The sequence below is a fragment of the Sorex fumeus genome, unplaced genomic scaffold, assembly GCF_029834395.1.
Source record: "Sorex fumeus unplaced genomic scaffold, SorFum_2.1 ptg000009l, whole genome shotgun sequence".
NCBI classification, from domain to species: Eukaryota; Metazoa; Chordata; class Mammalia; order Eulipotyphla; family Soricidae; genus Sorex; species Sorex fumeus.
In genome coordinates this window covers 21,726,771-21,739,532 of record NW_026606066.1, presented here as the reverse complement: position 1 = coordinate 21,739,532, position 12,762 = coordinate 21,726,771, and the positions used below count along the sequence as shown (strand labels likewise).

The following is a 12,762-nucleotide window of genomic DNA, read 5'->3' as shown; positions in this document are numbered from 1 at the left end:
ATGAAATACAACCTTCACACACTTCCCTCTTATTGTGGTGGGACAGTGCTCGGTGGTAGGATTGGTGTTTGTATATTATCTCTAATGAACTACTGTGAACTACTTTATGAAAATGAAATATATAAAAATTGCAAAAAATAAAAATAAAAAATAAAATTAGTGAAACCACAGATTAGTACTTGTCTCTCTCACAATACCAGTTTCCCTGTTATTCAGGAGTCAATTACATCAATTTCATGGCCTAGAATTGCCACATGAGGATAAAACCTCCACTTTTATGTTGAGTGAGCCATCCCCCTGCCCCCTGCCACCTTCAAATGTATTTCAGGAGGATCTTTTTGAAAAGAAAAAAACATATAACGTGGTTTTTTTTTTTTGTATATCATGAGGAACTTTAAAAACAAGCATAGCATTCTAACAAGATACCGAAAAATGGTCATTAAGTACAATCTTCACATAAAATTGCCACACAAAAGCAGTTTTTTTAAAGTTTGATTTCATACCACAAGCACATTTTGATATGAGATGATTGCAATAAACACAATTAATTTCTGTTTCCAATTTTTTTCTTCTTTTCTTTCTTCCTTCCTTCTTTCCCTCCCCCCACCCCTTTCCACTCTTTCTCTCCTTTTTGGATTTTGAGCCACACCCAGCAGTACTCAGGGCATACTCCTAGCTCTGGATACTCTTGGTAGGGTTCAGTGAACCATATGGGATGCTGAGGATCAAATCTGGGTCAGCAAATCTGCATGCCAGGCAAGGGTTGTACCTGCGGTACTATCACTCAGGCCCTGTTTTCAATTTCTACTCCCTCACGTAAAGGGCTACTATATGAGTTATAATATGTAGTCAATACAACTATGTTTTTCTTTTAGTTAGTATTTAATAATCTGTCTTTGCTGATCATGATTATCAACACTTCTATTCAGATATCAATTAGAGTCCATTCTCAAAGATTAAAGGATTGATTAACAAGGAAATGCAAGTGGCAAACTCTCCCTGCCAAGGATCTCCCTGTTAATTCGGTCAACAGGCCCCAAATAAGATCGTTTCCATAAACCTAAGAAATTTTGTTTTTACAGGGACTCTTTCAGAATTCTCATGAAATTAAGATAATCAGTAAAGAGTACGACTTTATAAATTTCTTAATTTTTTATAATTAAAAAATTCTTTACATTATCAAGTACTAGTTAAAAAACTGGAGGTAAAATGGAAAGAGTTATGCCTTGCTTTGTGCTTCAGGTACCAATGATGTGCAAGTGTGTGCATACACACACACACACACACACACACACTACTGCGGCCCAATTATTACCTCTTCTCATGTGCATTGAATAGCTGGTGCCAAATAGAATTTTTCTGTTTATACTTACTTCATGCATCACATTAAGAAACTTTATATTATTATTGTATCTTTCTATTTGTAACCTCTTAATTAAAGGTGCTCTATGGAGAACAATGCACATCTACAAAGCAGAATCTGAAAACCCATAACAGGGCTGTTATGTGGGAGAACAGATTATATTTACTTATGCTGTGGCTATTAGATACCCCTTAGTTTTCAAGTCACTGAGTATATTTCTAGAATATTAACCACACGTGCCTTTAAATATACAGACCTTGATAGGAAGGAAAAGTACAAAACAAAATGTTATACCTCACTCTGAAATTTTCATCATACTGTTGGGATGTCTTGTACAGTAAAAGAAAGGGGAGAATACTGATGTTCTGTCTAGGAGACCTAGGAATCAGAATAATTCTTCCTGTCGGTGCAGCTACAAGGACAGAGTCACTTAGTCATCTTAGTCATCTGCAAGGACCTTCAGTCACTTCCTGCAGTGAGATACTATAATTACTCACCTGCTCTACTAGCCACACTAAGTGTACACATACACACACACACACACACACATTCTCCTTTAGACACAAGCCAAAACTAGTGTCTATCACATTCTGTTTTAGAAACCTAAGGGTATATCTGGTTCAATACACTAATCATGCATAAAAAGAATCTGGCTAAACTTCTAGCCTGCAGTCTGAAGAAAGGCAAGAGAGTTGATTTATTTATTTAATTTTATCACAAGCTATCCTTATGCATATAACTAATCAAAAAGTATGGGGGGAGTTGAGAGGGAGGGAAGTGGGATCTTTCAGAGAGGGTGGTGGATACATTGGTAAATGGTGTAGTGTTATAATTATGTCCATAAGAAAGCGTTATTAATAGTGTTATAAACCAAAACACTAAAATATGTTTTTAAAAATAGAATAAGATAATCTCCATACTTAATTCCAGTCATTAATTTTAAAAGATTTTTTTCCCAAAAGATCATATAAATTTACCACAAAATACCAAACTCACATATTTTTATTTCATAACTCATGATTATTGAACTATATATATGCATTATTAGAACTTCAAGCACCATGGTAAAATACATATGGGTTATGAGGTGGTCTTGGGTAGCTCATAGGTCCGTGTATTACATTTGAGAGAACAGCACATAGATAAATACTTCATATTTGAGCACTAAATGAAAGCTCATATAGTAGATAACGCCATAAGTAAACCTAGTGGTAGCAATTTACCTATGTGCCCAACAGTAATGTCTGGTGTAGGGTAGAGCTCAGAGGTTACTCCTGGCTCAGTACTCAGGGTCACTTCTAGCACTGCTCAGGGGACCATATAGTGCTAGGAACTGAACCCAACACTCCAGCAAACAAAGCAGGTGCTCAACCTTTTGAGCTATCTCACTGGCCCACAATGCACAGTTCTGTATTACTTTGTTTTCTGTGTTTGTTTCTGTCAAAAGTGTTGGTGAATACGGAAAAGAAAAGGGGAAAAAGCTGGGACTTTGTTTAGTGGATTTTCTACAGAAAGCTAGGAAGGAAGCCTCAAGAATAAACCAAGGGGGATATAGTTCAAGCAGTAAATTACATGCCTGGCATGCCTGGTGATGTGAGTCCAACCTTCAGCACAACTGGGTATAGTATGGTAGCCTTCAGCTTCAGTACCAAATTATCAGCAGCTGGAAGTATTACTGGGCATGGCCCCAGTGCCCAATCCAGATCACCATAGAATGTGTGTTGTGTGTGTGGGGGGAGGCGGGGGGTAATTTAATGAAGAATAAATCAAAGGGGGGGGGAAAATACTCAATAGGGAAAAAAGTCTCTTCAATAAACTGTGCTGGGAAACTGGATATTTACATTCACAAGAACCTAACTGGATCCTTATACTACACAAAAATAAACTCAAGATTAAAGCTTTAAACCTAAAACTTTAAATTGTTTTATATATAAAGAAAGCCTGTATTACAAATCCTAGAAGAAAAATCTATAAAATTCTCTTTTACTTTTATAAAATGGTCTTGACAATTTTTTAAGGACATTATTCTAATTGAAAAAAGACTCATATGAATATTCATTATCCCACTTCTATCAGCAATCCAAACTATGATCAGTAAGTTTATGGTATTTTTCATGAGCACATGGGTATATGCCTATCCCCATGACATCTACATGGGTATATACTTACCATCAAACTCATCAAGATATATGCATTAAATATATGTGCCAAAAAACTCAGTAGAAAATAAATTAAAAAAATTTAAAAATATACCATTTAAACATAGTTAAATAAGCTTAATTTAAAAAAAAAACCTAATAGGTTGCTCTGGGTGGTACTAGGATTAAGACATTTGTTTTACATGCAACTACCTCAGTTGAATCCCTCGCAAAATATGGTCCCTGAGCACTGCCAGGGTTCACTCCTGAGTACAAAAACAAGAATAGTCTCTGAGAACTACCGAGTAGGACTCTAAAAAATGTTTAAAAGTTGCTAGAAATAATGCCAACCCAGAATGAAAGTTAGGAAGCTGAGGCAGAGAAAGGTAAAGTGGAAAGGATGCTTATCACACTGCTTCCAGATGTGACAGTAGTCATAATGGAATAGTAACACAAACATCTTGTAGTTAGACTCTGTTGGTGAGAATTAAACTTGCAATTTCTTACCAGCTCATACATGGATGAGGCTGGGAGAGTGGGTGTAACTCTGCACCTTACCCCTAGCTTCTAGATCCATTTATTCCCTATTGTGAGTATGTGGAGAAAGAAGGGGAAAGGAAACAGAGAAGACGTGAAAGAGTGGAGCCAGGAGTTAGTTGATGAACCACTGCAGACTTGGGTCACAGAGAAGTAAGAAGTTCCTTCCCAGGGAACACCCTCTATCTTGGCCATAAAGATGTACAGGAGAACCTGTAATCTCTGTATGACACTCAAGTCCTTCCTGAGCACATCCCTAGTTTCATTTCCCAATTCTACTTTCATAAAATCTCAAATAGGTCTGTATTTTTGCAGTTTTCCTTCTTAGTACTAAAAATGTTTTTGCTAATTCTCCATCAAAGTCAACCTATTTGGTACACAGAGTACCATTTCTCAACTGCAATTTTTGTGCTGTGATAGAAGCCTGTATTACAAAGTCTCATATCCTAAGTATCAGTCAAATCCTAATTCCTTAGCCAACCTCTAAGATTCTAAAAGTTAGGAAATGTATCTTCCTTCTCCTTAGCTACTACCAAATCTTGTGCAGAGTAGATGGTTTAGATGTTGATCAAAATTTCTATATTAACCATGCTTCTTAGGGAAAGTAAAGCAGAAACATTAGATCAGGGACTCATCTGCTAATTGTTTTGCACATACTCATCATAGGGCATTTGCTCAAGAGACATTACATGAGAGAATGAAGAAAGTAACAGAGATCAGTATCTCACTGACAGCAGACAGAGCTCTTGAGGAGCCATGGATGGAATGCCCTTTGATTAGAGCTTTGATTCTCAAATGCCCATGCCCTCATTCCAGTTATCAACTCTAGAATTACTATCAACTATTACGGAGTCTTATTTTCTATTGAAATGTAACTACATATTCTACCTAAAATATAAGCCTAAATATGTGTGTACCTATGATAGTACCCCCCCAAATGAAGATGCAGAACATTTCCATAACTCCAGCAGATTCTTTTACACCCTTCTTCCCATCATTAGAATTAATATAGACAGTGATGGGAACCAACCTAACACTAAACATGAATTTCTCTTGATGCCTCTCATTCTACCCTTACAGATGTAGGTCGTCCTGATGTTCCTGTCTGTGATAGCATCTCCACTAGGCACTGGAAATACACCCACACTCTTGGAAGGAATGTCACACCTCCCAAGGAAAACTGTTATTCAGTACTACTCTAAAGATTAATTTCATCACCTAAAATTATTTTATGTTTATCAATGTTGCTACTGCCTTTGAAAACCTAAATTCCTGGAGATTTAAATGGCTACCATAACTGTGCTCTGGAATTCAAGGTGACTAGCATCACCAGATGTTGTTCAATAAATTCTGAATAGACAACAATGACCTCTACCAGATAGGCATATTCTCATGTGCATTTATAAAGGATAGGGAGCGAATCTGGAGTAAAATACTATGCCCTTTTGTCCCACTTTACAGCTGAATTTAGCAGGCCCAGTTTATATATTTTCGCTCAACCAGTTACTCAACCAGTGGTGCTCTAATCAGACCATTAACTGGCTAGGTCAGAATGCCTGCTGCTCTGTTCCCCAAGTATTGTACAAAGTATCTCTACCAACTCCCCCAAACACACACAGGTAAGACTGGGTTTCCCTGGAGAGAGAGCACAGACTCTCAAGCAGAAGCAGAGTACCTCATTAAATCTCTCAGAAAGCTGTTGTTTTAAAGCAAATAACATCTGGTCTGTTTCATTATTGTTGAAGAAAGTGTTTTATGATGATGAGTGCTATATGCAAAAGCCATTAAATTTCATCTATATGAAAATAATTCTTAATAATAATAATAATAATTCTTTTCTTGTTGAATTCAGTAAGTACTGTTTTTTTTTTTTTCCTTTAAGTGTCAGGTGATGACTCAGCTAATGCAGAGAGAAAGTGTAGGTAGAGTTTGATACTTGGATCAATTTTTCGTACTAAATTACTTGAATTCTGAGAGGGATGAGTTTTGTGTTCCCCAAGGAGACAAGAGAAGAATACTAATGGAATCTAGCCTGTAAAGCCAGAGTAACCACAGCATAAAAATGAAGACCATTTTTTCCCAGTGTCAAGCTCAGCTCTAAACTTTTGGGAAAAAGTGTAACTATGCCTTCAGGGCATTGTCTAATAAAGAATGTCATATTTAAGTATTATTTTGATAGCCTCTAAAATATGTTAGCTATTTGTTTCCAAAATTTATACATCATTATTTTAAGTGGGCTGAAAAGATAAGATTTGTGGATTCATCATCAAATCCACAAATCTGTATAAAAATAATTACACAAAAGTGATCATCACTCCATGGAGCAGCCGTCACCTTGTGTCTTGGCATCTTTCTTCTCCTATTTACAAATCTTTTTTAACCTCAAGTTAAAGTATAAAGCTGTGTACCTCACCACCTCAGGGAAGCTTCTAGTATACAAAATGTCTTTCTCTCAAGATGAAGCTTCAACACAAAGCCTGAGTAAAACCTTCAGGATGCTCTTTTGAGGAAGCTTTATGCAACTCCAATCCAACTACTACAGTTCATAAAATAAAAGACCCCAAGCTATAATCTCTTTCTAATGAACAAACTTTATCATCTTAATAAGTTTTTCTATTTCCAAAGCAAAGAAACTTTTCACCTAAAACATACCACTCAAGAGGTAGAAAATACCAAACTGCCTCAAACAACTTGTACTGTAAATCAAATATTAACATGTATGTTGGTCACGTTATAGAAAATAAATATATATCACAAGGGAAAAAAAGATCTCACAATTAACATTCCTTTGTATTAAAAAAGGGTCTAATGTCCCAAATGTTAATATTATAGCAAGACATGAATTTCTTTACTTAAACAGTATAACTTCATTTAATAGACAAATAATGCAAGTATGGTGGTTGTTTTGGTTCTTTTGAATATAATTACTGAGTTTTAACTTTGTAGTTATAATATAAAAATAAAGACCTTTGGTTTTTTTTCTTCTTAACTGGTCAATCTAGATCAGCCTTGTAGCTCTGAGTCAGTAACAAAGTGTACTGAGATATAAGCAAACCACAATGCCAAAAATACTTGTATGTCAATCTTATAACTCCCACTGACTATTAACCTATGTGACTTCAGGAAAATTACTGTTCCTATGTGAATCTTGTTTCCTTCATCTTACAATGATGAGGAATTGTACTTGTACTATGCAGCACAAGAAATGATTGGTAAGTGGTTAATGTGATGCCTAGTCATTTTGAGTGCACAATACAGTATAATTGTGGTTATTATGACTATTATCAATGATCCATTTTTTTTTCCTATCTATGCACTAAGTCAGTAATGTTTCTGAGTCATTATCCTTTCCAAAAGTAGTGAAACTTCCATTGTGAGAGGGTTTTTTTTTTGTCCTTCCTTCTTTATTTCTGATCCTTGAAAACTGAAACATTAAGGCAACATTTTTATATAGGAAATAAATAATTATTGAGTGCAATAACTTTTAGAGAAATTTTTTATAGTGCCATATGGAATGGGGCTGGAGCGATAGCACAGCAGGTAGGGGGTTTGCCTTGCATGCGGCCAACACGGCCGACCCGAGTTTGATTCCTCTGCCCCTCTCAGAGCCCGGCAAAGCTACCCAGAGTATCTTGCACGCATGGCAAAGCCTGGCAAGCTACCATGATGTATTCGATATGCTAAACACAGTAACAAGTCTCACAATGTTACTGGGCCCGCTCAAGCAAATTGATGAACAACGGGAGGACAGTGACAGTGATATGGAATGAAGAATTCCTAGTAATTGCCTAATGTATGCCATATAAATCTGCTATGGAAATGAATCTGAATTGTACAAAAATCCAATTAGACTACAAATACTCCTTAGAAAGTTTATATTAGGGTCCTTCCAGGGCATTCTGAGTAATGCAGTAAGATAAAGTTCAGGATAAAAACAGAACAAAACAGGAGGAACAAGACAAACAATAACCTAGGTGTTTTGTCTTTTTTTTATATTGTTTGACAAAATTTCTCTATTTCTTCACCATTTAAATAGAATTCAAATTCCACTTATTTTTTTACCCTCTTTTTAAAAGTTTCATCTGCAAGTTTCTTCATAAGCCAATTATTCCTAAACCTATGTAGTCACTGCCATTCTAATTCCTGTACCTAGAGTTAATTTTTTACTAAGGAAGAAAGCAATAAAGACATCTTGAAAAAAAATTAACTACCCATAATTCTGCCTCTCTAAAAGAAATATTTTCATTTTACTTATTATCTTCCAGTTTTATCTATGATATACATTGTATACAAATATATAAATATGTTTATTTTGTAACAATTTGCAAATTTTACATAGAGTTCAAATGTTAATAAAATTTAAAATTTTATTAGATCAATAAATGATACGGTTCCTTTGTAGTTGTTTTATAAATGGTTGTCTGCTATTTTCTCATTTTGATAACAAAATCTAATAATAGAAAATTATAATTGCTTTATATTTTGTTGGACTGGAGCAATAGCACAGCAGATAGGGCGTCTGCCTTGCATATAGCTGACCTCAGTTCTATTCCTCCATCCTTCTTTGAGAGCCTGGCAATCTACCAAGTCTATACCACCCACACGGCAAAGCCTGGCAAGTTACCCGTGACATATTTGATATGCCAAAAACAGTAACAGCAAGTCTCACAATGGAGATGTTACTGGTGCCCACTTGAGCAAATCAATGAACAATGGGAGGACAGTGCTACAGTGCTATATTTTGGATTTTCTACAAGTATATGTATTTTATATTGAATAAGTTACTTCACTCATTATGTTCTGTTTCTGTACTATTCTTTCCTCAAGATAAACTTACAACACTTGAACTACTGGTTATCGTATCTGAACATCTTACGGTTGGGTTATTGTTCTGCATCATCAAGTTACTTTCCAAACAGGTTATTGATCAACTATATTAAATTCTTCCCAAATATGGAGTTTAAATGTTATAACAGGGGTCAGAGAGATAGTACAGAAGGTAAGGGTTTGCCTTGTACATGGCTGACCCAGGTTGGATTCCCAGCAGTCCCAAGTACCACCAAGAGAAATTCTTTAGTGTTGAGGTAGGAGGAAACCCTGAGAATTGCTGGATGTGATTCTCAAACCAAAAAAATTAGTAATTAAAAATGTTATGACATTGGTCAGGGAGATCTCAAAGGGCTGCAACATATACTAGCAGGCCCTGGGCCCTGAGTTCAAACCCTGACAATGCATGACCTACTCACTATGCACTAATGGACCCTAGTAGCCCCAGAACTGCTGAGCCTGAGCAACACTGGATCACTGGGCCAAGCACTGAGACTCAGTCTAGTATTGATAGAAGTGATCCCTGAGCACTGCTTGGTGTCTCCCACAAATGTTAAAATACTAACATATAACCTAGAAGACAAAAGACAATTGGACAAGTTTCCCAAGCCCATGCAATATGGGGTAGAAAGTAACCATGATCTATGTAACCTATAAAAATTGGTTTACTATCCTGGTATTCTATTTTAAAACATTTAGGGCTCTGTGAACATTTGAATTAACTTGTTTTGATTTCGCCCGCATGGCAGAGCCTGGCAAGCTACCCGTGATGTATTCGATATGCCAAACACAGTAACAACAAATTCTCCAATGGAGACGTTACTGGGCCCGCTCGAGCAAATTGATGAACAACAGGAGGACAGTGACAGTGACAGTGACAGTGACAGATTATTTCTGATGCTGTCTTCAAAATGTTTCCCCCTTTAAGTTAGAGAACTAAATATAGTGTCCGCACCAAGAAAGTAAACTGAAATCTATTTTTAATATCTTCATTAAAACAATTACTGAGATTCTTATAAGTAGAAACAATAACTGTGCTAAGTTAAGTTTGCTAATTTAATGGTGAGGAATAGCAAAAATCATTCTCAGGTTAGTGGAGGAAGCACTGAAGTATTTGATTGTACAGGGTGTTTCACTTCAATTCTGCCTTAATATATCAACTGTGAGACTTTTAGAATGTGCCTCCCCTCTTTGATTTCTGCTTCTTCAGCTGTGATGTTGGAAAAGATGGTTTAAGAAATCTACTTCGACTAGTTTGCTCACATAAATTAATTCTCTGCACTCTTTCCTAGCTCATATAATGATTAATACTAACTTATGCAGCTCATTCATCACCAAGTGCTTCTGAGACAGGAGTAAAAGAACCCCCAGTTACAAATAGCTCCTCAAGAAGAATGGCATGCAGTTGTTTACTTACATTTCCTAGCATTTATTAGAACTGCAGGCAGGTGAAAGAAACTGGTATCCATTAAGGAAATACAGTTTCCAAGCTAATGTGCACTGACAGACCTTTTACAGACATTAACTGTACTGCTTCAGGCTAGAGTGGTAAAACTATTCTGATTCCATTCAGTTTGGTTAGGGACACAGAGAAGCAGAGTTAAGTCTCAAAAAGCGTTTCCTCTTCAGTTAACAAATGACCAGGCTGGCTGTGTGAGAGGAAGAAAAAAAGACCACAGGATAATATCCTACATATCCAGGGAAAAGGGCTGAAAAGTGCTCCTGGCTCTCACCATCTTTTCTTTCTTACCACAAAAGCGCACCACTGACATGACCCTAAAGAAATTCCAAACCTTACAGTCAGTAAGCAACTCAACACTCAACATTTGCAGGGAGCACTGCACTTCCTCATCCATTGAAATTCCATCCAAAGCAACTTCCTCTTCCAGGCTACTAAAGTTCAAAGTCTAAAAGCCCTACAAGCTATTCTTTCCATTTTTTTCCCCAGATACGTAAATTTGAAAACCAGAATAGCATGGTTCCAAAATAAATACTTTCTACTCTGTTTATTTACCCCTTCTGTGAATTTCTTTATACTTAGGGAGCCTTCAGAGTGACATTCATCCTCTTGTACTTATTCAAATGTCCTCTACACCACTGGGTCTTATTAAAAAAAAAAACAAGTAAAGGGTAAAGAAAGTAAAAAACAATAAGTAAAAAGAGTATTTTCTCTAGGAAATTTGTTACTGGGAAACAACTATTATTTATAATAGAATTTGCCACAGGCAATACTCTACAACTCAGACTGTAACAATAAAAACACATTTGCAATTTTCACATCACTATTTACATAAAAATTCACAAGCAGGGCGAGTCACTTGGCCAAATGCCCTGTTTTCTGCAAAATCACTAGTGCTCATATGTGCATAAACATGATCTAAGTCTTCATGAGTCTTGAATGTAAACAGCCTAATTTGTGAGCAGTGCCATTAAGCATTGAAAATAAGGAATTTGGGGTTGGGGAGAGACTATGGAAATCCAAAGAATTACTTCCCTAGATTAAGATGTCTCAACTCATTTAGGAATAGTAAAGCAGCAGCAGAGGAAATAAAATCTGGGAAAGAAACTGACTTTTCTACCTGCAGTGAGTGTTGATCCTAAATAAGGGATGGAACCAGGATCAGCTGTTCGTAAAGAAAGCCCTTGCATTTATATACTATCCAACCTACCAAAGACTGACTATAGTGCAATATTGCAGCTACTGATTTTTATCAAGTTGTGTACTATGAGTGTGGAAACTAATTTCTTTCAGAACCTCAGATGGTTTTTAAAAAAAATTTAATTAGTTTTTATTGAATTGCTGTGAGATACACAGTTACAAAAGTTGTTAGTGATTAGATTTCTGTTATACAATGTTGCAACACCCATCCTCAGATGAGTTTTTATAAGGCTCCTAATATCCACAAATAATAAACAAGTTAAGTTTATTACTTGGTCAGATGACTTAGCGACATCTTTCACTGGAAAGACAAACTATTTTTAAAAAGTATTTTAAGCATATTCTGAATTTTTTTTACCATAAAGAAAAAACTGCAAATACTTTTTGCAAGCAGAAGGAAAATGTACCAAAAACTCTTACCAAGTCAGTTTAAAATATTGTTATTATCATGCATAGAAATGAGATACAGGCTTATCATTACATAAAAATTTTATAGAAATAACTTGATGGATCCTACCTTTTTCAGAAACCGGACTCCATATGTAAATACGTAAAGGTAAAATGAAAATCGCCACCTGTAAAAATTTTTTTAAAAAAATGTTATGTTGCTTAGTTCATTTATTTCACAGAATACAGTCCCACCCTCACCAGGCATGAAATAAAGTATGTACAATCTCAGTATGTACATGGGGGATGAAACCCACATTTGCTCAAACATGGCCTTCTGGAAATATATTAAATGGTAACAAACATGACATAAATTTTGTTTTTGTTACCAAATTTGCCCATTGCTCATCTTGTCTTTCCCTAAAATGTTTCTCTGGTTACTCAGGTCAGGTCAGGAAGGAATATATTTCAACACAAAGGTATGTAATGTATTCCTGTCCGGTTGAGATATTAAATAAATAAGTACCTAACTGATGTACAGATTTGCTTTAAAAATTAAACCCTTAAAAATCAAGAATGTGACCCATTGGCAGAGCAGATGTCTTACATGTGTTAAGCTTTGGATTCAAGTCCCAGTAGGGTAAAAAAAATTCAAAATAAAAGCCTAATATTTTAAATCAAGTAAGATTTTGTTTCATCCTTTAACAGTTACTGTCATTATTGAAGATGCTGCTAAAGAAAAGCATTTTTTTGATTTATTTTTTTTAAATTTTTTTTTATTAGTGAAACACCATGAGGTACAGTTGTAGATTTACAATTTTTTGTGCTTGGGTTTGATTATACAATGATCA

At 35.7% G+C, this 12,762-nt stretch overlaps 1 protein-coding gene across 1 annotated transcript in view; it reads right to left on the bottom strand.

The window, feature by feature from the left end:
• CERS6 (ceramide synthase 6) overlaps positions 1 to 12,762 on the bottom strand; it is a 350,871-nt gene that overhangs the window by 146,322 nt on the left and 191,787 nt on the right. The window contains exon 4 of the mRNA XM_056110252.1: positions 12,042 to 12,099. Within this exon, the coding sequence (XP_055966227.1) occupies positions 12,042 to 12,099 (58 nt within the window). The remainder of the gene's footprint in view (positions 1 to 12,041; positions 12,100 to 12,762) is intronic.